Source organism: Electrophorus electricus, chromosome 17 (genome assembly GCF_013358815.1).
Source record: "Electrophorus electricus isolate fEleEle1 chromosome 17, fEleEle1.pri, whole genome shotgun sequence".
NCBI lineage: Eukaryota > Metazoa > Chordata > Actinopteri > Gymnotiformes > Gymnotidae > Electrophorus > Electrophorus electricus.
In genome coordinates this window covers 7330326-7355199 of record NC_049551.1, presented here as the reverse complement: position 1 = coordinate 7355199, position 24874 = coordinate 7330326, and the positions used below count along the sequence as shown (strand labels likewise).

At 41.7% G+C, this 24874-nt stretch overlaps 3 protein-coding genes across 4 annotated transcripts; 2 read left to right on the top strand and 1 right to left on the bottom strand.

Annotated features, from left to right (window-relative positions):
- Positions 1-3777: 3777 nt before the first annotated feature.
- Positions 3778-6276, top strand: hint1 (histidine triad nucleotide binding protein 1). The gene is made up of 3 exons (XM_027016150.2): positions 3778-4031; positions 5132-5236; positions 5957-6276. Exons 1-3 carry the CDS (start codon positions 3921-3923, stop codon positions 6119-6121), a joined length of 381 nt encoding a protein of 126 aa, XP_026871951.1. The 5' UTR covers positions 3778-3920; the 3' UTR covers positions 6122-6276.
- Positions 6277-7391: 1115 nt separating this feature from the next.
- Positions 7392-17009, top strand: dact3a (dishevelled-binding antagonist of beta-catenin 3a). 2 transcript variants are annotated; one of them, XM_027016127.2, is made up of 5 exons: positions 7392-7498; positions 7656-7863; positions 12831-12936; positions 13426-13536; positions 14934-17009. In XM_027016127.2, the coding sequence occupies exons 2-5, from the start codon at positions 7708-7710 to the stop codon at positions 16313-16315; spliced, it is 1755 nt and encodes a 584-aa protein (XP_026871928.2). In that variant the 5' UTR covers positions 7392-7498; positions 7656-7707; the 3' UTR covers positions 16316-17009. The 2 variants fall into 2 exon arrangements, with proteins under 2 accessions (XP_026871928.2, XP_026871926.2); XM_027016125.2 differs by having other exon boundaries at positions 7392-7863.
- Positions 17010-21115: 4106 nt separating this feature from the next.
- si:ch1073-303d10.1 lies at positions 21116-24577 on the bottom strand. Its single transcript, XM_027016117.2, has 4 exons — positions 24380-24577; positions 23382-23460; positions 22459-22682; positions 21116-21640 (listed from the first exon to the last, which is right to left on the bottom strand). The coding sequence occupies exons 2-4, from the start codon at positions 23454-23456 to the stop codon at positions 21451-21453; spliced, it is 489 nt and encodes a 162-aa protein (XP_026871918.2). The 5' UTR covers positions 23457-23460; positions 24380-24577; the 3' UTR covers positions 21116-21450.
- Positions 24578-24874: the final 297 nt, after the last annotated feature.

The following is a 24874-nucleotide window of genomic DNA, read 5'->3' as shown; positions in this document are numbered from 1 at the left end:
GTGCAGCTGAAGAACAAAATGAACAAAATATATTTTTTTCATTATTTTGTTTTGTGGCTTGTTTAAGTTGTTGTTGGGAATTAAAATAATCAAAGTGATTATTTATAATTAAAAAATACTGAAATGCGTTGCCTGCTTTTTGTATCGGAATATTTGTGTTTTTTCAACATGTGATGTATCTGGAGGAAATTTTTGTAGTTAATTAAAATCTTGCTCCTATCTGTTACTACAACAGAATTTTGTCTAGCACCTTTCTATAGTTGCCTGTTATAAACTGTATTCAGCAATAATCCAATGAATACTCTACGCTGTGGAAGTGAATTGTACATCACTACTAATCTATGCAACGGATGCTTGACTTGAAGATGAGCAGCGTATTTAAATTAAAACTGCAGAGGATTTTAGACTCACTTTCATATGCATGATAGGTAAAATACATCACAAGTTAAAGAATACAGAACACGTCTGAGACATACGCCTCTGCATTACTGCTCTCTCTAATATCTGGCGTTTAACTCTCTAATGTATTAGCGTCATTGATGGCATTTAAATGTTCTACTGTAATGGCCATAGTGGGTTGTAGAATTTAAACAATACCTTTACTATTAATACAGCGGAATACGGTTAATAATACTGAGTGACTGTACCTTGCCTTTATTTTGTCCCCCTTCATTGCTACAATGATTGACTCCAGATATGTTTGAAAGCTCCTTTCCGCCATCAGTGTTGTTATGACTGACTCCAACATTATCACTGTCATTATTCTAAAAGCTTGTTCCAGCTGGATAACCACTATAACTATAACTGATGCCAGATCAGTTTTCTTAAAGCCTTTTTCAGCGATATCATCAGTGCCGATTTGACTGAACTCAGATCAGTTCTTTAAGGTTATTTGGCCATATGATAAGTCATTATGAGTAACTCCAGATCAGTTTTATTCATGGTGCATTTAGACATAATCACTCTTATAATGATTCATCATTACACTTAACACCTCTTTTAGGCATATAATCAGTTATTGGGATTCACTATATATATATTTGCTTCATTCAGCCATCATTTTTATTATGAACCCAGACCTTCTGTCTTAAATCTATATTATTGGTGATTCCTAATAAGTTTTATTCATGCTCTATTCAGTCATATAATCACTGTCATTATGGCTGATCTCAGATCAGTTTATTTTTAAGGCCCTTTAACCACATAATCAGTCATGAGTAATTCAAGATCAGTTTTCTTCATGCCATATTCAGACATATAATCACTGTTATGATTAATCATTATTCTTAACACCTCTTTTACACATATAACCAATTATTGTGATTCACTGCAGATATATTTGAAAGCTCCTTTCAGCCATCATTGTTATTACAAGCCGTGAGAAACCCCTCTTTCCATTTCTCACCCATTCTTCCTTGACACAGATTCTGCGCAATGGAACCGTCATTATTGTTTCAGCACTGATTGACTCTGGAGTCACTGGTAACTTCATCACGGAGGACCTTGTGAAAAGCCTGAATATCACTGTGATCCCAGTATCACCTATTGGATTGGTTCAGGATTCTGAAGGTCTGCAGCAATGCCACACATGAGGAGAACCTTTCTCTTTTAGTTTCTACTGCTCATTACCACCAAAGTTTTAGGCCATCCTTGGTTACAGAAAAATCATCCCCAGATTTCCTGAGTGAAACCTGACATTTTAGCCTGGTCAAGTTTTTGTTTACAGAACTGTTTTAGTAGTCCCTGCTTAGTTATAGCCTCCATTTTGGTGGACAGTCCAGAATCAGCAGACATCTTTTCTATACCTGATATGGACTTGCCTGAGATGTTTAGCAAGGGTAAGGCTGCAGCATTACCACTCCATCATCCCTACATCCCATCTAACTTCTACAACCCTGCCCTATTTATTCTGATGTAATGAATGTCTTCTCTTGTGCAATATTATACTACTTTGATGCTATATTTCCCTTCAGGATCAATAAAGTGTTATATATTACAACTGTGCTATAGACCTGGTAGAAGGTGGTGTACCTCCCAGAACTCATCCTTACCCAGTGTCAATCACTGAGAACGAGGCCCTGGAGTACTATGTAGCAGAGGCCCTAGCTAAAGGTTATATCTGCCCTTCCAAGGCCCCCGTTGGAACATGATTCTTTTTTTTATATCTAAGAAAGATGGAGGTTTATGTCCATTCGTAGACAACAGGAGGCTTAACGACGTGACCATTAATTACGCCCTCCACTGCCATTAGTACCAGATACTTTAGAACAACTTAGGGGGCCCAATTCTTCACCAAGCTGGATCTCCGAAGTGCCTACACTCCAATGAGTATTATGGTGGGTGACAAGTGGAAGATGACATTTATTACCTGGATACAGGTTTTGTCTTGTGGTCTGGCCAACACCCCTTCCATTTTCCAAGTCTTCTTTATTAACTATGTGTTTCAGGACATGATAACAAAGTTTGTTGTGGCTTACATCAATGATACACTTATTTATTCCTCCAAGCTGTCTTCTGAGTGTGTAAGCCAAATGAAAGCTTTTTGCAAAGGTTGCTACAGAACATCCTGAATGTAAAGAGCAAGAAGTGTGCATCTGTACATCCTTGTTAGGGTATGTCATTATGCACTCAAAGGAAAACTTTGTGTACTGTACTGGAACTGCCAAGCTGACCAGGCTTTTCTTGCTCTAAAGAAAGTCTTCACTAATGCTCCTGTGCTGAAGCACCCTGACCCTGAGGAGCCATTTGCTGTAGAGGTGGATGTTTCGGAAGTGGGATTAGAAACCATCCTATCCCAACGTTTGTGGTCTCCTCTCAAATTATACCCCATAGCCTTTTTATAATCACTCTCAACTGGCTGTAGATCAGCATTCATTTAGCCCCACCCATCAGTGTCAATATGTCACTGTCAATATGCAAATCAGTGTTCTTGAAGCTTTCCATAACTATATAATTACTATTATTGCTGGCCCAAGATCAGTATTCTTATAGCCTCAAAATCTCCATAATTACAACTTAATCATGATCAGTTTTCACTAAAGCCTCTTTCAGCCATATAATTGTTGTAATTAAAACTGACCCCAGATTAGTTTTCTTAAAGCTCCTTTCAGTCATTCTGACAAACCCCAGATCAATATTCTTGGAGTCTCTTTCAGCCATATAATTGCTCAAATTCAGACTCAACCCCAGATTTGTTTTCTGAAAGCCCCTTTTGCTGTATAATTACTGTCATTATTGATGATCCCGTTGATGTTTTAAATCCCCTTTATTGTTATTATCAGTCCAATCAGCTCTTTAATTGTTATTATCAGCTCATTATTGTTATTTTCTTTCATCGTACTTTTAGACCTTTTTCTTTCATATTCATAATTTTAGAGCCACATACTCACTGACATTTTAGATCTGCCATACTGTATGAACACCTTTGTCATTGTGTTCTTTAACATTCTTAAAGTCATGATTTGTTTACCAGCTAAAATCACTAACTAAATAGAAGTCAATCAAGCATTTGGAACTCTAATTTAGTTTCTTTATGTGAATGTTTGGTAAATACAGCAGACTTAAATTTCTATTATAAGCCTCGACATATATTACACTGACTGAGAACATGATAAAAGTGAGTTACTACTTTTAAGAAACGTTTGTAAAGGAAAAATCTCTTTAAAGGGCTTTTAAAGGAATTGTTTCTATTAGCGAGTTTATTTCCATAGAAGGTAACGCCAAAACCCAGCACCGGTTCTCTTGTCTGCCGGACGTTACGTTCAACAACTACGGAAGCACCGAACGTATACTTCCGAAGTTTGAAGAGCTTCGTTTGTAGATTCTGAAACCTGATCGCTGTTTGGGGTTATCCGGCCGTAGATTTGCCACCGTTATATGTGCAGTTTATCGCTCGCTGGCTACTTAGCTAACTGTGCGCAATGGCTGACGAAGTAGCCAAGGCGCAATCTGCACAACCTGGAGGAGATACAATTTTCGGTAAAATAATTAGGAAAGAGATTCCTGCTAAAATAATATACGAAGACGATCAGGTGTGTATTCTGTGTATATAGATAGTGCCTGTTAGCCAGTTAACTAGCTAGGATAACCTAGCGGTCTAGCTAAATTTGTCGCTTCAGATTTGCTGCATTAACGTTGAATTAGCTGGTGCTATTCCAGTTGGCACTCTTAAAGGATAAATTGCTTATTTTTAGCATCTAGGTTCACGCTAGCTATCTAAGAGTTGGGGCGCTACATGGTGCATTAGTTTGTCATGTGCTGTCAGGAAGCTAACTAACGCTAGCTACCACGCCCAAGATGACAAGTTGTCTATCTTAGTTAACAGTAACTTAATATCGTACTAGCTAACCTATTCAGCAAGTGCTTGAACTGAATCAGAAACGTTGCTTTGAGCTCCATTCTGAACAATTGCAAAATTGTAAGATATTGCACTGCTGAAAATGGACGTATCCTCTGGATACTTAAATATCTGAGTGCCTGCAGAAGATAAACGTGTTCAAGTACCTTTTTAGTTGATGTAGGTTAGCTAACCTGGCGTTAACGTTAGCATGCAGTGCCGTTTACCGCTGCGAGGACAGAGTCCAACTTCGAACCCGACTCAGCACAATTTGAACAGTCTCTTTAAATATTAGCAAGCTAGCTGCCAAACGAATATTTTTCTTAGGTAAAATAGCTTAATAAAGTGAATTCCCTAAAACCAGAAACTTAATGAACGTCGTGTATCCATTTTCGTGTTATTTATTTTAAAGGCTTAATTTACTTCATTATAAACGTTGGCATTTATGGCTCATTCTGACGTGATTCTTGATGGTAAAAGTGCGAGTTCTGAGTCTCTTGCCCAAGATGCCAGTTTTTCCCTTTCCCTGTCGAGACAATCAGATGTTTTTGTTGATTTTTTTTTTTTTGATTTTTTTATTTCCAAACCAGCACTTGTACGTTTGTTGTTTTTAATCATTCAAACCTTTAGCGCATTTTTTTTTCTTGAAAAATGTATAAAGGAAAGAAGCTAACGCACGATATATTCCATGCATTTTCCCATGCAATATATTCAATGCATTTTTAAAATTGTGTTAAGAACCAGTTGAATGATTGAATTTACATGGAATGATTATATTATTCTTTTCTCTCAAAGTGCATAGCCTTCCATGATGTGGCTCCACAGGCTCCTACTCATTTTTTGGTAGTCCCAAAAAAACCCATCACACAAATATCAAAAGTTGAGGACGGTGACAAAGAGGTAAGTATGGGACACTTCATAGCTACTTCAACTGGTTGCATAATTTGTGACCTCCTCTTGTCATAATAAAATGTAACCTAAATTGGTTCCATGATACAGGACAGGTGTCATTGTAATAAATTTATTTCACCCAAAAGGAACCAGTTCCTCTCTATTTATACAGCTCGTAGACAAACAAACAGAAATCTGAACCATTTCTCTGATGTTGTACGCATGGTTAGGAAATGACAGAAATACAATTTGTGATTCACATGCATAAATTGACAATATTGACAAATGGGTGTTGTAATAACTTTGGTCCAACAAGAAAAGGAATTCGTTATGTAGTAATGTAACAGTTACATGCTCGACTGGATAACTAGGCATGACATGCTGTGGGGTTGTGATGTGCTTATTCACTACAGAAAAATACTAAATTCAGAAGTATGCTGCATTCATGTGCCATACCTTCTGCTTATTCCTTAATATTTGAAAATGCTGCTTTTTGTAGGAGCACATTGAGTAGCTCCACAAATGGACACAACACTATTTTCAGTTCAGTTCATCAGTTTGCCACAGTAGAAAAAAAATGTTATGTTTTGTTTCTTCAGATGATTTGTTTCATGCATATCTCAAGAGACAAGTTTATGAAGTTTTTTTGTGTATATCTGCTTGGTCAATAGTTTATGTTTGAGAATGCTTTCTAACCCGCTATTTCTCTCTCTCTCTTTCTCTCTCTAGCTTCTTGGGCATTTGATGATTGTTGCCAGTAAGTGTGCACAGCAAGTGGGATTACCCAATGGCTACCGACTGTTGATTAATGAGGGTCCTGATGGGGGTCAGACGGTTTACCACCTCCACGTTCATGTTCTGGGCGGCCGTCAGATGGGCTGGCCCCCAGGCTAACTACTGGGATCCTGATCCACTTCAAGTTGCATCATTTGTATCAGTAGTCAACAGCTGCATTGTGTTGACGCAGACATCCACAGTAGGTTCTATAATGTCGTTTAAGATGTAATGATTCAATGGGGGGAGGGAATAAATGTACTTATCAGCTGTCACCCTTGCGTCTCTTACTCATATGCACAGAAATAGGGTGTTGAATTTGTAATGGATTTTTTCCTTCACATCTCTAACGTAGTTTGAGCTTTTCCATGCTATGCAGTATGCCTGTACTCCTCCTGCAGTACAGACAGACATCCACTTGAGGACACTCTTGCATTACCTTATACTCATGAGGCCAACCAATGTGACAGGGTACAATAAACTTACTGTGGTAAGCTAAGCAGAAGTGGGAGAGAAGAAAAGCACGCTAGTATATACACTAAACAACCACTACTGTATATTTATTTGTCTGTTGTTTTTTTTTTTGTTTTTTTTACATTATGAACTACAGAAACACCACTAGGCATTTAAATAACTATATTTTATGATTGTGTAAATCAAATAACACTGAATACAAACCAATGGCTATTAACTTAAGTTCCAAGCTACACCAAGTCATGGGTTCAGTGGCATAGGGAGGCATTTGGGCTCTAAGACATGGATGATATTGAGTGACAAAATAATAGTTCTGAGACCTTAACTGTCCATTTGTAGAGTCATTGGACTCTTCATCTTCAATCATCTTCAATTAATCTAATCTAAGCCTATCATACACGAAATTGTTTCGGTATGACAGTGTTACTAATTGCTCTGACCAAAACGAGTCATCTTATAAGTGAAGGTTATATAGCAATTACTATGAAATTTAAAAAAAAAAAAGTTTAGCGCGTGTGTTTGTTCTATGGACATGCGAAAACGTCACATATTTAAGCGAAAAACGTCTAATAAAATTATAGCCTTACTGAATAAGAAAAAATAAATTAAACCAACTGAACATTAAAGCAATGAGACCACATAGAATTTTATGTCCGACTGACAAAGGGAATGTTGCTCTGAATTTGTTAAAACGTTTTGGAGAGTCAGACGTGTGCTTGAATTTAGGAAGTTACTCCCAAAAGCGTTTTTTCTTTACTGTCGTTCTCGCAATGGACAAACCAAAAGATTCAGAATTTAATGAGAAAGGAATCATGAATATTAATATTGCGGGAATGTCTATAACCAATTGAAACGGGAAAAGGCAGTATGCTAATTAACATTTGACAGCTGAAAAAAATCCAACCCTACCCGGAGGAGAGATGGAGAATGGAGTAGAGTCGACTTGGTCAGAGGAGACTAATCGTTGTCCAGTCTGAAACTAAGGATCCTATGAAAATTTGAACATGGTGAACCTATAGGCCGGTCAGTACTAGATTAGAATAAAAAAAGCAGACATTACCAGAGGAAAGTTAATGTGGATTAAATTACATTTGCTGATCTTTTTATTTCTTTTTGGTTCCTTATAAAACGGTCTAACGATGCATCGCGCTTTCTATTTTCCGATTGCCACGGAACGCAGTCGATATAAAGAGCGATTGGAAGCGAGTTTGGCAGGGCTTTGTGAACTTGAGATGCTAAAACAACGGCATGAATGCCTGGTTCGAAGTGCCCTGACCCTCGGAGACACCGTCTCTGGCCGAGCGGCTTGGGGTGTGCTTCGGCCACCGCACGCTTTCGCCGATTCTCCAAATCGAACGCAGTACATCTCGGGTTTGGGAGGGCAACAGGTAAGAATAATATTTTTAGCGCACGGTTCACGTAACATGTTGATTACCCTGCTTGAAAAAGTGAAAACTAATCCAGCCTGTTGAAAAATAACTTGAAAGATGCTGTCGGTGGCTAGAAAGATAGTTTTCGCCTACTTGACTAGTATAGACTACTCAGTGGCCTGTGTTTGGGCTATTTCTTAGTCCACCTTCTACAGTTTAGAAACGTTATTTGGAAGTGCGGAACCCGATGTTTGCATTAACCTCCCTTTTCTCTTATGCTAATACTTTTGCTTGTATAGGCCCTACAGTCTGGACCAGCGAATCGAACGTGAAGAGAAATATTAGGCTGATTTATTTAATTGGGTCTTAAAAGTAAGAGTTAAATCCAAGTGTGATGCAGAATAATTACTTTAAAATGCGCCCTGGTGCCTTTGATGTTGATGGTCGATGAGTGAACTTAAAAGGTCTGATTCACATAAGTGCTGGCTTCTGCATCTTGACATGTGGGTCCGAGTCCAAACTTTTGTTGGCTTTAAAATATAGTTTTATTGGCAGCGCTCATCCCACAGGTGACCCAATGCTGCGGGTTACCAGCATGTACAGTAAACCTGCACACCAGCAGTTGGTAACTTGAGAGTGACTCTAACTGTTGATGCTGATGAGTTTACACTCAGTTTTTGCTTACAAATGGTCTAATATAGTGATAAAAATCTTGTATTAAATAAAAAGGCCAAAGATTGTTACAATAATGGCAATAAATACATAGAACCACAGGGCTAAAGACTGCTGATTTTCCTGTAGATCTGCACAATGTTCTGCCTTCTGGAATGTGAAGGTATTTAGAGAGTGATTTATCTTTTTATACAAAGATACAAACGCAGATGCTGTGGCTTAATCTTATTGCTTGAGAATGTGATGGGCTCTGGTGGACAAAAGTAAGTAAGTGTGTGTGTGTGTGTGTGTGTGTGTGTGTGGTGGGGAGGGGAGGGGTTGTGTAACAGCAAACTGCCATATGGTAGAGTGTGTGTGAGGGATGGGTTTAAGGGGCTATCAAGGCCAGAATAGATATGCTGTAGGAGTACTGCTCAGCACACGCACTTATACATTAGACCAGTTTATTCTTGGCATCACAGTGCTGACAGCAATCTGACGGTAGGTAACAGCTGGGAAAGCACCAGTCATACTGTCCACATTCCGTATGTGTGTGTGTGTGTGTGTGTGTTTGCCTGTATGCATATACATTGTGCATAGGAAAGTACCTCCTCAACCAACTGTGTCAGCATATGCACGCTTTATCATTATTCTATCAGTTGGCTGGTGACTGAGGGATGCTTGAGAGTGTGACTCTGATTGTGTGTGTAAATTGGGAGTGAAGCGTTAGGGTGTTCTGACTGTTGGCTCTAGGAAGAGGAATTAAATTGTAGATGGTTCATTGGACTCCTTGAGGATCAGAGAGACCTTAGTGCAAAACTCTGCATTTAACGGTCTCTGTGAAACATTTGTTAGATGAGTGGTCTTGTGACCCTGCGTCTAGCAATGATCAGCTCCTAGTTAATGTCAATTAATAATAAATAGTATTTCTCACTGCTACAGTGTAGTAAGCTACTTTTAGAAGTCTTACAATAATTTGTTTAGTCTCTTCTCCTCCAAGCCGTCTTATTTGGTGAGCTCTGGGGACTGGTGTCTGTGGCCTGGGAGAGGAAAATGGTGCTGTACTTGTCAGCTTCTCTGCCATTCTACCACTAAGGGAACTTAAGAGCAAGGGAGCAGGGAGATGATAATTGCACCGTTCAGGGGAATCTTGTTTGTGTGTGAATGTCTGTCTTCTTTTCAGTCTTTCTCTGTGCTCAGTTGGAGACTTCCATGCTGCTATCATCAGAAAGTGCGATTACATCATTTGGTTAAGCTAACAGGCTTTGGGTGGTTTGTGTCTGGGGCTGGGGGGTGTTAGTTTGTGGGGGTTGCAGGGCTGTGGCTGTGGTTACAGACATGGTACAGACTCCAGGGAACCTTCAGACACCACTCCGTGCTGTGAAGATAAGACGTCATGTGGGGTCTGCGTCCTGGTGTGGAATGAGTAGCTTTTGAAACTGAGACTGTGTGAATATCCCAGGCAAATCCACATTCGAAAACTGTTTTCAAAACCCTTTGATGGAATTTGCTCAAGGCATAATCTGCAAGTGTTTGAGTTGTACCACTGTTGTGCCTCAGCCATTCATACTTCCATAAAAGCATGTTGAATATCATTTGAATATTAAAATAGTGTTAACTTTTATTTGCAGTACATTTAGATACATGCGCTGTTTTTTGCAGCAATACATTTCTACATGGATCCTTTAGCCATTTAGCTACATAGACTGTATTTTATAGTCATACATTTCCTGCCAACAGGTCCAAGTCTTGACAGTGAATGGCTGAATTGTCTGACGGTGATGGCTACACTTATATAGCATAACGCTCAAAAGCACCTACATACAGCTTTCTGATTGAATATGAAGCCTATAATAAGTCATTTTATTGCTGTTGATCTGTGTACCTTTGTGAAAAAAAATTACATCTTTGGTGCAGAATCATGGGTAGAATTGATCCTCAGAGTTATAAGGTCCACAATTCTAAATAGCTTTCAAAAACCCAACCAGTTGTGTTATGGCATCATTCTGCCTACTTCCGAATCAGTGGGGAATGTTTTGTCACTAATTATTTCTATATGCATTGATTTTTCGAACAAAGTAGTTATAGCCTAATTTTAGCTGTAAATTTACAGCCTTATATCTGAAATTTGTCTACAAAAAAACAAAACATGAAAATGATTCATTTATAGACTTATCATTGCTACATGTATCAAAACATATTTATATTGAAAGTGTGTATCACACAAGCACAAGTGGCATCCTGGCTGCCTCAGATCCACACCGTTCCACAGCTATATGATATTTGCCGTTGTTGTCACGAAGAAATCCTGCTAGCATTAACATGAGCCCCCACTGCCGACATCCGTGCCCTGGGAGTCTTAGTAAAGTATCATCTCTGGCAGAGCAGCGTGTGCTGACTAAAGCAGTGTGGCAGTCACAGAACAGTGTGGATTGGCTGAAGTTGTGATGTGAGAAGCAGCAGTCATTACAGGAGCCCTGAAAACCACAGCGTTTAAGCCAACACTTGCATTAGTTCATTTACACAAACGGTCATCAGCAGATCTCATGGCTGTTACAGCGACACGGAAACGAAGCACACTTCAGGAAAAATAAGTTTCATATTTGACGCCTCACTTTTCAGAGAACGTTTTAGCTGGTCCATTAGAAACTAATTTGCATTGCTATGATAGTAGGGGCTGCTAGCAATCTGGTAATCAGTGTTTGGGAATGCAGCTGACTGCTTCACTCTGCATGTGATACCATTATCCCAAGTATAGTAATTAGACAAGAGATCTGTAGTGGATCTAAGACAATTATTTGATCTGATGCAGTAATTCTGTTCATCATGTATACCTCTTCATTTTTGAACAAAGTATTGCTTTTTAAAGTATTTTTTGCTAAGGGTTTTCTCCATGGTGATGTGAACAGTAAGCCTCATCTCCTCTAACTCCACTCACTGTTAGAGATGGACAGTACCATATGGATATTCTGTTCACGCCGTCTCATGTTTGCTGTGACGCAGTTATTCTCTCTTATTAAGTTCCCCTCTGACCAACGTCATTGTAGACAAGCCCATTGCACGCTAATCTTCTTTTCTATTGGTCTAAATATTTGTTCTATAAGTCTAAATATTTCTTCCAAATGAAGCAAAGGAAAGTGACCAATAGCTACAAAACAAAAATGTCCTCCTGCAGAGCATCTTTGTAGGTAGAAAAACACACCTTCTATCATCAAATTGTTTAACTTGAACAGTTTACAAACGTCTTGGAACATTTTAACACTGCAGTGCAGTGAAATTTCCCTTTGTTTCTTTGGGCCACATGCCACCTTCTTACTCCTACACGCCATTTCGCACTTAAGCAGTGTAAATACAGTGTGTGGTTGTGTGTTCAGCTGTAACTGGGAGACATGCTTATAACACTGTCTGTGTATTTGTTTGTGTGTGTGTGTGTGTGTAGGCAAATTGGATTCTAATATTTAAATTATTAAAAATTTAAATTTCAACATTTAAAACATTGCCAACATTTCCCATCATGTTTCATTGTTTCACCCTTCTGACATTGCTGTGCTAGCATATTGAATAAAGCAACAAACCAACAACCAAACCTCTGTGCTTTCCTTAAGTCAGGTGACAGAGTTGTTTGGGGGGGTAGGCAGGGACATCCATTCATAAATGGAACATTCTGTCCTTTCCTTCCCAGACGTCCATGCTGCGTTCTCATGGTGTATGACTGAACGCAGTGATGGGATGCCACACTGATTCACCCTCTTTCTAACTAATCCGGGAATCCTACACAGCCTGTTCACACACTCAGGGAGCAAGAAATGCACTCAGGAGGTCAATAACCTCGCTGAAGTCTCTACATACAAAGCCAAAGAGACACAGACACACACACACACACATTATAAAGACTGTCAAAGTAATTAAATAGGCAAGATCAGACCGAATGCCGATTTCAATGGAAAAGCAGTGTATTTATAGAAAGCACACTCCTTCTCTTTTGAATATATTAATTTTTTTAGCTGTAGCATGTCCATCTCAGCCTGTAGGTTGCAACCCCATACAATGAACTGGAATAAACTGTAATGGTGATTAAAGTATTAAAGATATGGATGCTTCTTTGTTATTTGCTGAATCGATTGTATTTGCTCCTCATAATTACTGGAGGTTTTTGAAATCAGAATTGGTTTTCATTTGATCTATTTAGTTTTTAGGACTTGCCTTTTGTAATCACAGCAGCTCTATATAGTGCATTTTATGTACCCAGTCTCATTGGCAGAGATGGGGTCACACAGGGACATTAATGAGCAGGGTGTGTGTGTGTGTGTGTGTGTGTGTGTGTGTGTGTGTAGGGATTAATGGCAGACCTTCAGCAGCAGGTGGGAGAACTGAGGGTTGATACAGAGAGCAGCTGTGTGAAACACCCTAATGATGCAGGATACAGTGGACCAAACTCAGGTATAGCTCAACTTACCAATCTGTTCCTGTGCCTTTTATAAGGGTATACAACTATAGCTCTTTGTAATTCAGTATTCTAATAAGATACTAAAGGGAAGAGGTTTTTTGGTTGCTTGCTTTACTGAACTTGACCCTGGGGTCACAGTGAGCACTTCCTACTTGTCTTATTTTAGCCTTGGTGATATTTTGAACTGAAGGTATGATTAGTTGCTCTTTAGCTTTTACTTTATCCGTGCCTCATGTATATGCCATTGTGCACCTTCAAAACAGCAAAGTACCCTTGAGTCATCCTCCAGAAATTGTCCAGAAACCTTAAAAAAAAAATGTTAAGCTGTGCTTCATATTGCTTGCTTTTTACACAACCATAGCAGTTCAAGCTAGCCCATTGCTCAGTCATATAAACTACATGCTTAAATGAGTGAGTGTGTTTAATTGCATTTATTTATTTTTTGTGTGTTTGTGTGTGCATGTTCTTATTCATTTCCTCAGGTTTTCATGAGCAGAGTGAGCGTCAGTCTCCTCTGGACTCAGGAGAGCTCTCTCCCAGGACCATGTTTCCCATGCAACTGCCCAGTACCAGTGAGAGACCCAAGACTGCTGGTGGGAAACCCAAGCAATATCTCTCTCTCTCTCTCTCTTCCTCTTACACTCTCTTTCTCTCATTGAAAGCCTCTTACTGACGCAGTCTGCTTGCTGTCCCCTGTTTTGGACTCCCATTTTTTGCAAAGCCAGCGCGTGCCCCCCCCCCCCCCCCCCCCAACTGCATTGAGGGGGTTAAACTTGCAGCTTCCTCTAATTGCATCAGCTGAAAGTCCTGCAGACAGCACAGAGCTCCCGTTCAGTCATGAGACGTGCAGTGTACTGAGACCTCACTGTGTGCATACAGAGCCAGGACGTAGAGAAAGGCTCTCTGTGATAGCACAACGACACACACACACATGCACGCATGCGCGCACACACGCACTCATGTTATTAGCTTACTCTTTAAAGCCTTTTTGAAATGCAGTTATTTCCCCAATTAGTGTCACCCACTGCAACACGTCTGTCAGGCTGTCAGATCTCTTGTAAACATGTACACAGCTGACCACAGTCATTCCCAGTGAGAGCACAGTCAACTGTCCACTATCACCACTGTCAAATGGTGCAGCTACAAAACAAACCTGAGTACAAGCTGTAGGATATGTGGATGCACTGCCATAAAGCATGTGCATGTTTCGGTGGTGATCTCAGTTGCACACTCCAGACTGACTACAGTTAGGTTCTTGCACTGGTGGCTTGCCTGCAGGCTTGTCAGTGGCGATGAGTTAAACAGTTTTATGAATACTCAATGCATTGTAAATAATGGGAATGCAGTAGCTTATTAACTTGCCTACATATTTATTTTCACTGTGTAATCAAAAGCACAAATACCAACCATCATTTGTATGCACATTCGAGCACACATGCAAAAGCACAATTTGCATAATGCTTCTACAGAAAAAAAGGCTTTTTGAGTAATGAGAAATGGTGTCCAGATCTTCCACTGTTTTGGCCTGTGTATTTGGTCATGTCTTTGGTATTTAGAGCACAGGTGCTTTTTATATGTAAACCTGTCAAAAAATGAGTGAAATATATATTTAGGCAATGATACACAGGCACAACTATACACAGAAACATGTTAGAAATCTATATCCACATCACTGAGTCAAAGCTCAGATTTTGTAGGAACAAGATAAGTTGATAATTGTTTGGTAGCATGATTAAGTGATGGAGAAATATATGATGTAGAGGTCCATGAATACCCACCAAATTTTTAACTTTTAAAAAAAAGGTACTTGTATACTAAAGCTAAAGTTGCAGTTGTGATGATAGTCGGAAAAAACACATCCATCTTCCTCTGTTTTCCTCAAATTCTTTGGCCTTGGCTATAACTCTGATTAATGCTTGTTTGTTAGTTACCGTGGGTTGCCTTATTGTGTTCTGTTTTTGCCTGAACGTGACTTTGGTTTTGATTGTAGGGGACGTGCTTGTGACCAGTCTTGATGGGCTGCAGGACGGTGGGGGGCGCTGTCTGGTTCCCAGGTCTCTCTCATCACCTCAGACACCCCTGACAGGTGCCACAGAGAAAGTAGTGGAGGGAGAGGTGTGGTTGTGGCCAGCAGGTTATGAAGCTGGGGAGGATGGCCCACCCGCAGTTGACGCCCACGGGCAGGTTCAGCGCGTAGAGACCTACATCATGGGCCTGATCCAGCGCCGCTTGCTGACCTCAAGGCAGTGCAAGCCTCGCCCTAGCCTGGGACCCGAAGCTAGGGGCGTGGCGAGGCAGAGCAGCCTGTGCCGCAAGGCACCTCCTTTTGCCGCCGAACACAGCGGGGCGTCTCCCGGCACCGAGAGGCCAGTGTGGGCCTCGTACAGCCTGGAGGAGGAGAGGCTCGGAGGCATGTCCCCTGAGGAACAGCTGGCCATGCGCTATCCCAGGCCCACGCTAGCCGGGGTGTACTCCACCTCACCGGACTTCCCGTGTGGCCCGCCACAGCACAGCAGCAGCGAGGCGGACTCGCCACAGCAGTACTCTCTGCTGCGATCACCCTCCTCAGATGAGCAGCTGGTCAATGCCCAATACATTCCTGCGCAACCGTGCCGAGCACCAGCCAGAGCCAGGATGAACCGCACTCCCGCTGCTCCGAAGGCTGGCCGCCCTGCCTACTCCCCAGAGCGGGTGGCAGCCAAGCCGCGCGCCACACCCAAGAAGTGCCGTTTCACCGAGGAGCGGGCAGCAGCCAAGAAACCTGGCCGCAAGGCCTGCCGCTCGCAGTCGGAGAACAGCCTGCTGAGCCAGAGGGGCGTGCCAGAGCGCAAATACAGCACGGTAGAGAGGGACACAGGACGTGTCGGCCAGCCCAGGGGCCGACGTGCCCAGGGCAGCTTGGGCCACCGCCGCTGGCGTTCCACACTGGAGCTGAGCCAGGACGAGGCAGAGCCTCCACCTGAGCAGGCCATCAGACGCTCCCGCAGGTCCCGCCCTGCCCCTTCTCCCTACGTCTACAACCAAGTTCCACATCACCTCCACCATCCGCATCAGCTTCACCAACCTCACCTCCACTCCGAATGCATGCCGCACACCTCGCCGTGTCGGCAGGATGGCGGCTACAAGCATGTTGTCTCTGGGGACTGGGAGTCCAGCCTGAGCGAGGGCGAGTCCCCAGGCTCCAGCTCCATGACCAGCGACTCCGATGAGAGCGGCGGGCTGGTCTGGCCCCAGCAGCTTGCGCCCCAGCTGGCTCCGCCTGGAGCCCCACTGCAGTCCAAAGCCTTAGTCAAGATCAAAGCCTCTCACGCTCTCAAGAAGAAGATCTTGCGCTTTCGGACCGGATCGCTTAAAGTCATGACCACCGTCTGAACAGAAAGCTACCTAGGGAGATCCTTCCATATTCATGTTTTTTTTGAGGGACGCAGTAGAGGTTTTGAGTGTGCTGTGGTAGCAGCCTAACCGAAAGCAAAAGGATTTGAGCTCCAGCTGTTGGCCTCAGATCATGGTGAATCTGAGCCTAACCCCTGTACATATCTGTGTATGTGGTAAAGGTGCTTGTATATATGATTGTACTCTGTAAATAAAAACCTTGGACCATGTCATTAGGATGTTTGTGGTTTAAGAGACAGACGATGGTTTGTGTATGAATGTGTAAAAGCAGCACTTCTGCATACAAGTCACAAACAATTTCCAGCTATAGAACATAATTACGGCTTCATGTCAGTCACAGCAACCCACGCAACAGTTGCGTGAGACAGGAATGACTTTCTGACGCGTCTCCGCACTGAGGACGAGACAAGGATGGAGCAGGGATCTAGAGAAAGGAGAGAATCTGCCCTGCCCCAACAGATACTAGGAAAGGGATTCCGTCCAAACATAATACATGCAGAACACACGAAGACCAACAGGCCATTCCTCAGCATGTCATTATGCTTGTACCGTCCAGAACAACATTTCATAGACTAGGCTTGCTCATTAAACTGCAGCGGAAGAAATCTTATGAATGCTGTTAATGTAATTTTTGTCTGCAATATTCTGTAACATTGTTTTAAGCTGAACTTGACCTGGGTGGAGATACTTTTATTTATTTAAAAAAATTTTTACTGGGCTGTTGAGCGGTACAGCACCTTGGGTGTTCTGTCATGTGTACCAAGAGGTTCATTGGTGCTGCAGCTTTATATGTGCACAGCCTGGGCACAGCACAGAGCACAGAGAAGCCCACACACAGCACAGAGAAGCCCATGTGGGAAGGACTGGGGTGGGGTACAGGGGGCGGGGCATGGGTTGCAGGGTCAGCAGAGGACTGGAGCTTGGCATGGGTTATAGGGCGCAACCGAAGGGTACTGGGTTTGGCGGCGGAACAGAGGCTACAGGCAGAGGGGAAAGGGGCTGGGCTCAGATGCTGCGTCCCTGGAGCTGAGGCCCTATCTGGCTTACCACCGGTGGAAGTCCAGCCTCCAGAAGAAAACACCTCCACATAAACACTTACTTAGCCCTAAGTAGAAACCTAACAAGATAATAAACCCCAGATGGACCGTAACTAATCTCGCTTCTCTTTTATGAACTTTCCTTCAAAACCGATTTATGAAGTGCTGTTCGTCCAGGGAGCGGTCTCATAAATGATCTGCATACTGGTTTCATTTGACATTGTCACACCAACACCACTTTGTGGCTTCATCCTTGGCAGTAAGCAGATGGCTCTTAGTTTAACACTGCTGTGGTGAATTTGGAGCAATACCCACTCAGTGCAGGCTGGATGGGCACTGAGTCTCACTTGATGTATCAGTAGACTTCAGATGGTTGCACTTCATATTGTCAGATATATGTTCTCAGCAACTAAAAGTTACAAGTCTAGAGGTTCAGTTCCAGCATACAACAGGCTAGATCACAGGGCACAGCCTGTAGGCCTCAGCTGGCCATCTGCAGTCCTTTTACATTGTGCATAGTATACCTGACCGTGGCCATGCCTGTGCCTCTAATTGCATATGACTATACAAAATGAATGAATTCCAGTGAAATAAATGAAAGTAGGCATACAAATATCAGTGAGTACCTACAGTGAGTAGTAACTTCACTGTTCATGCTACTCAATAAGTTGTGCCAATATCAGTGTGATATTAAAAAACTTTCAAAATTTGTTTCCGAGCATCGATCATGGTGGTTAGAAATCAATGGTCAGGGGTGCTATTATCTTGTCAAGGCTGCATTTCTTAAATGGTCTGGCCCAGTGCAGAATGCGGGAGAAAAAGAGTAAGCCATTCTCAAAGAAGTGATGCCCATTTATGGACGCAGAGGCTAGCATGATAGGATCTGTCGGCATTGCTAAATTCCTGCACGGGCCAAGCGGGAAATTTTCTTAATGTTGGCAAGAATGCTCGCCCTGAGCTATCCACAAATGACAGCTTCATGGAACTGCTGTGATGAGATTGAGATGTTTTGCCACACTAGGAGTGATGGAGGGGCTTGTAGCAGAATGCTGGGAGTCTGGGACACAGTGGCTGAATAACAGCAACAGAAGAGCAGAATGTGTGAGAGTGGCTTAGTGACCACAGCCGGACAGTGCCACAGCAGATGAGCAGAGCGGCTTTACCCATCCAACGCTGACTTTAGCTCCAACCTCATTAAACTCTGTGAAGAAAGAAGCTTTGTAACTGCTCTTTGTAAAAGTCCCCCCCTCTCTCACACTTTCTCTCTCTCTCTCTCTCTCTCTCTCTCTCTCTCTCTCTCTCTCTCTCTCTCTCTCTCTCCCTCCCTCACTCTCTCCCTCTCTCTCTCTCTCTCTCTCTCTCTCTCCCTCCCTCCCTCTCTCTCTCTCTCTCTCTCTCTCTCTCTCTCTCTCTCCCTCTCCCTCCCTCTCTCCCCATCTGGTCCTGGTTAAAGAGGCTCCCTTCAAGGCCAAGAACCTGGAGAATTTCCTGTAAAAGGGGGAGGGGCAGAGAGGGAGGAAAACGAAGACAGAAACAAGAAATTAAAAGAGCCAAAGGGTGGTGGGGGGGGTTAGCAAGACAATCCCGGCTCCACATCTGGCTTATATTAAAAGGAGGAAAGGGGGGTTGGGCTCTCCTATGATTGCACAAAGATGAGAGAGACCGAGCAAAAAAATTTGTAATATTATCAGGTTTGTTTTAAATAGCTCTCCTGGTGTGTAACAGAAACCTTGTAGCTCAAATTTGATCAATTTTAGGTTTTCACATCATTTCAAAGCTCTTATGAAGTGGTCTAAAACATGGGTGTCTCAGGTGAATACTAGCAAACGGCTCTCTCTCATATTTTATGGATCTCCACTTTGGTGAGATTAACCAGATTTCTTGAGGTAGACTCCCTGTGCTTCACCTGCCTGTTCCTCCTACTTTTTTCTGCGCAACTCCTAATCTTGTCCTGTAGTCTCTGTTGCATGTATAAATGCACATACTTACACAAGTCTCACTTTGTTCATCTTGATTTAAAGCCTTTTACAGACCAGGACTGTTATGTGTACTCAAAGATGGTTGGGTCTGTATGCATACCAGAGTCTGGGAGCTCTGCCAGACAGAGCACTGAAGGGAAGTGAGGGTGCAGAAAGAGAGAGAGAGAGAGAGAGAGAGAGAGAGAGAGAGAGAGAGAGAGAGAGCGAGAGAGAGAGAGAGAGAGAGAGAGAGCGAGAGAGAGCGAGAGAGAGAGCGAGAGAGAGAGAGAGAGAGCGAGAGCGAGAGAGAGAGAGAGAGAGAGAGAGAGAGAGAGCGAGAGAGAGAGAGAGAGAGAGAGAGAGAGAGAGAGAGAGAGAGAGAGAGAGAGAGAGCAGGATCTTTGGAATAAGTTGCATTTTCAGACAGCTGCTCCATGTCCTGCCAGTCTAGGCTCACTAGCAGTGCAAGCCCCTCCTCCGGTCCACTATATCTAAAACTGGATGCTGGAGGAAGAGAGGTGTCCTGCTTTGATTGACAGAGAGTGTCCTACCTTAAACTTGTCTGACAGCTGTGTTCAGGAAATATTATAGGTACTCAGTCCTGCTCAGTATGAATCTAAATCCTATGCCAGTGCATTTTACATTATTATTTTTATTTTTTTTACATACTATTGAAGTACTTAATATATGCAGATTCAGATTCACCTTGTCTTGTTACTTGCTCTCGGTTACTGTGGACTTTACATCTACCACTCAGTAAGGTCTTGTGTGAAGAAGACTAGAGCTCTCTCTCTCTCTTTAGTCTAACATATGGTTCTGCCCAGCTGTTTATCTATCTTTTCTGCAATTTTATCAACAAAGTTGATCTGAGATCCCAATCCATAACACAAAAGGGAATAAAAAGTACAGTTACTCAAATTGTTTTTCTGTGTACAGCGTTGTAAGAAGCAACTACTTGAGTTTAAACAGGATTATGCAAAACTGATTTTCTTGCGCCCTCATGTGACTGGATTAGTAAGGGAATTTTTTTTTTTTTCTGTTGCATCTTTTTCAGGGTTTCATGGACATTAAAAGAAGGAAGCAATCAACTGTCAGTACATTTTACTGTAACTGGTGTAATTATATTACACACTGGGAAAGAATGCTGATGGAGTACACGAATGATTAGCTAATATGACTCTAGTGCACAGGTGCGGCAGGTATTATCTTGTGGGATTAAGGACTTCTTTTTTATATGAAACATTCAGTACCTGCTATAGCCTTCTTCACGGGCCACTTAAATGACAACCAGTGAGTGCAGTCAGCCTTTAGAAAACATGTAACAAGAAGAACGCAACCACTTGTATAGAGACTGTGCTAAATGCCAAAAATGTAAATGTTAGTAAATGTAAATTATGTGAAGCCAAGTCAGCTAGCATGACTACCGAAATGTTCATGACTATTTAGACGTTGTTACTGATTACAGAAGTACAATAATATATTAAGAAAGTACCAGGAGATATAGCTAACCCGTTCTTTCTAACATCTGGTATTATAAAAAGTTTGAAAAAAGGGATAATCTTTTGATTCATAAACTAAAATGCTTAAAACCATTACTGCATTTTCTCCAAGCAACATGAAGAAAGGACATCAGTGTGTAACCTCAGCATAGTGCAAAGAATCAGAAGCCTCAGCAGAGTCCATGTGGCATGTAGACTACTACATAGTACAGACTATAACTGCCATATATAAAGAAATGTATAATAACATCACAATGAATTTGTGATGAATAAAAAGGCACTTAATAGATTGTTAGGAGTATAACAACATTTAATTTTTACAGTTCACAGAAATGCACGTTTTCATTTTCACCTGCATTTGAAATATAGACACAGTAACTGTGGGTGAGTATCTGTATGGACTAGGCTTTTATCAGACATAAACACACAGAGAGATTTGTCTGAGGAAATCGATTGCAGAAGCCATTTTATATATGTAGTTCCCTGTCCAGAACAGGAAGGCTTCTCTACTTAATACTCCTATTCCATTTTGTCCTTCAATGCCTCACTCCATATATGTGAATACTTTTTCTTCATTAAAAAAAAAAAAGCATATAAAGCATTTTGTCTTTATTGACACCTTAAAGTTTATTAAGATGTCTGTAAAGTATAGAAGTGTGAACTACAGAAGCGAGCTGCTCTGTAGAATCTGAGCCCCTAAAACAGGGCGGTGCCACCTCTGGAGGGGTGGGGGAGGGGGGAGGGGTCAGACGAGAGTGGTCAACCAGTCCAGGTGGCACAGTGGCGGTGGAGTGTTTGATAGGAGCTCCTCTGAAACCAACAGAGATGGTATGAATTGGTGCAATATCCTAATAATCTAACATAATCAGAACTATGGAAAAAGGTTCATCAAGCATTTTCTTTTGCTGCTGTTTGATGAAAATGTGAAAGATTGGCATGAATTTTATTGCTGTGTTTATATAATACTTTGAGAAGACTTGAAGCTCTTGCAGATGACTAATTTGTCAGGGAATAGAAGGTCATGCCTAACATCCATTTCCTTAAAGCATACTGATCTGCATATCTTAGATTTCTACAGGATATCTTTATCATGTATCATGTATTTATCAGGCATGCTTTTTTAGTTACATTGGAATTTAATGTATTAGGTTATTATCGTTGGAGGATATAGAATTAGAATAATTTGAGCAGTGCTTCAATGTGCAACTTTGCAGAACACAGGCTTGCAGAATCCCTCTCATTTACACAGTTTCTGCAAAGTAAAGCATCTGTTCCTACTCCAGAAGATCCAACATCAGTGTGTAGGCAGAATCCTTCAGCATGCTGCATAGGGAGCACTGTGTGTTCTCCCACAGACCTCATAGACCCGTATTCTATGTACACTTATCTCACTAAGTAATCATGACTGCAATATTGCTTCTTTTTTTTTCCCACTCTTGACCGAGTTGCTTTTACATTTTCCCAAGGTTAGTATTGATAATGGATTATTAACATACATAAACAATGCCTCCATCTTGTAATTATACTATGTGCTAGTATTCCATAACTTTGGAATACTGTTCAATTCCATGATTTCAGCTCCACTGTCTGTTGGCAACACACTGTGGCAATCACTGCACTGCACTGACCGCTTCTCTCCACCTCCCTCCATCTTCTCCCCTTGGCTTAAGATGCTGACTTGGGACAGGGAATCGTCCTCTTCCTCCTCCCTGGAGGACCGTCTCTGTAGAGGCCAGGGCAGCTCTCCTCTGCCCTGCTCCACCTGTGTGGGGTCCACCACTATGGAAGGCAGGCGTCTCCTCTGGTGCATCAGGGACATCAACTCCGGGCCTTCAGACGAGTCAGGGAAGATCTGGGAGGGAAGGAGGACAGTGACATTCAGAAGGATTGGAACCGTAACGCCACTATGGGTTAGGCTCCATATTCCAACATTTGAACACTATGAGTATTGAGGGTAAAGTATATACTTTTTAAAAAGTTGCACACATATCAAAAATCATAGCTTTGAATAGATTTCTACAAACCTACGGCTCAGCAGCGGCTCAGACTGGAAGAGACTGAGGTTGGAGCTGGTTATTAAATTACATCGAATACCGTTGCAGAAGTATCACTAATTAAAATCCTACTGTCCTAGGAGGCTTCTATGATTTCCCATTAGAATTACAGGGAGAATCTGCTTATTCTGTTTTGAATATGTAGACATCTTTGGCCATCTGCTCTTCTTGTGTTCTCTGTTGCTTTCTCCTTTTTTCACATTTTCACCTACCAGGTATTAAAACTAAATATAAAACTAAATATCAGCCATTTCCCCTTTTTGTGTAATCAGTTATTTTAGCTTTTGACTTTGTGCAACTTAAATTAAAATTACATTAAAATGCTAAATATTAAAATGCTAAATATGCTTTATTGAGACTTACCATTCATGTCTGCATTTTAAAAATAAAACTTGCAATAATGCTTTATATTATTGTTTTTATTTTGCAGAAAAACAGTAAATGGACATGTATGGTTTTTCATTGCAAGGACTCATTTTCCTTGTGAATCAGTCTACCTGGTATGGCGTGCACTCTTCTCTTCTGTGCAGATGAAGCTCCTCTGTGGAGGAGTCCTGTTGACTAGATGCCATCGCACTACACACACAGAAAGTGAAAGAGACCGAGAGAGAGAGAATTATTAAGACACCCAGGATTTTAAAAATCATTCTCTTATATAAAGGGCATTATTCAAGCAGTAGTTGGCATTCATTCCCAAATCATATTACTGATTAATTATTTTCTCCAGCAAGCCCAAAGAGTCAGGACTTTGTGGACATTTTGCGATAGTCAAATCCTGTGGGCTTCATCATTTTATTTAGAAGCTGTTATTACAGAAATAATAAACATTACTTTCAGCATTTTATTTTCAAAACATATTTCTCATTTTCTCTGTGAGCTTTCAGGAAAGTAACTGGTCTATTCTAATCTATTAAATGGACTGATAAAAGTCAGTACATGATTGACTCCTAAGCACTTCTGGGATAATCCGCTGTCTGTACTTATTAAATACTGGATACATGTCATATGCCACACATATGCTGTGTCTGAAACATAAATGACATAAATGTCTTGCCCTACTAATACCACCATATGCATGTGTGTGTGTGTGTGTGTGCGTGTGTGTGCAGAGGCACAGTAAGCCACAGATAACAGGCTTGTAGCCCCCTGAGGGGAGGAGTTCCTCCATTATGACGCAGCAGGATTTTCAATAATCTCCACAGCACTGAACAGATACAGCCCTCTCACCAACCACAACCACAATAGAATTGTCCAGCAACATCCGCCCCAACAACGTTATTTCTTAACAAAGCAATTCACCAAAAATGTCACTGTACCATTTCCCAATTATGTCATTCCGTACCAGTGCCTGTCTCTATAAAAAAAAAACAACAACAAACAAACAAAAAAACATCATCAATCCAATTCCCCATGGAGTCTATCCTCACCAGTAGCATTCCTCAACAATGTCCTTTTCTATTACTGCTACAGTGTGGGTTAGTGTCTCTGGACCTACCTGTGCTTGGTAAGTCTCAGAGCCCAGAGTCTGTGTAGCTGAGACACTGCAGATCAAGCTCGCTGCTGTTCCTCCGCTTTGTTCTGTAGGCACTATGGCACTATGCTCCCGAGTACCACACACTGCCCTCAGGTGAAAGCACACTGGCACTTCCACTCTCACTTACGATATTTCTCTGCTTATTAGCCTTCTTGTTGCTGTTATTCTTCTTCTTTTTCTTCTCTCTCTCTCTCTCTCTCTCTCTCTCTCTCTCTCTCTCTCTCTCTCCGATGATCCTATAAGATTACTGTCTCAGGTCATTAAAGAGTTCCAAGTGATATTTCCTTGACTACTCCCCAGTGCATGTACAAACACGCTACTCTTCACACACACATATACATACACACACTTTAGTGCACTACATAAATATTTTCATTAAGACAACCTGCCTTACTCTTATCACACAGATATTCCTGTCTAATGCAACCCCCCCCCCCCATACACACACACATATAC

Coding starts and splice junctions, on each gene's coding strand:
- si:ch1073-303d10.1 (XM_027016117.2), bottom strand. CDS start 23,456: ATGGCATCTAGTCAACAGGACTCCTCCACAGAGGAGCTTCATCTGCAC. Junction 22,683..23,381: donor AAGAGTGCACGCCATACCAG/GTAGACTGATTC, acceptor CTTCCCTCCCAG/ATCTTCCCTGACTCGTCTGA. Junction 21,641..22,458: donor GAGGGAGGTGGAGAGAAGCG/GTCAGTGCAGTG, acceptor TGTTGGTTTCAG/AGGAGCTCCTATCAAACACT.
- dact3a (XM_027016125.2), top strand. CDS start 7,615: ATGCATCGCGCTTTCTATTTTCCGATTGCCACGGAACGCAGTCGATAT. Junction 12,937..13,425: donor ATACAGTGGACCAAACTCAG/GTATAGCTCAAC, acceptor TCATTTCCTCAG/GTTTTCATGAGCAGAGTGAG. Junction 13,537..14,933: donor TGAGAGACCCAAGACTGCTG/GTGGGAAACCCA, acceptor TTTTGATTGTAG/GGGACGTGCTTGTGACCAGT.
- hint1 (XM_027016150.2), top strand. CDS start 3,921: ATGGCTGACGAAGTAGCCAAGGCGCAATCTGCACAACCTGGAGGAGAT. Junction 4,032..5,131: donor TAATATACGAAGACGATCAG/GTGTGTATTCTG, acceptor TTTCTCTCAAAG/TGCATAGCCTTCCATGATGT. Junction 5,237..5,956: donor TTGAGGACGGTGACAAAGAG/GTAAGTATGGGA, acceptor TTCTCTCTCTAG/CTTCTTGGGCATTTGATGAT.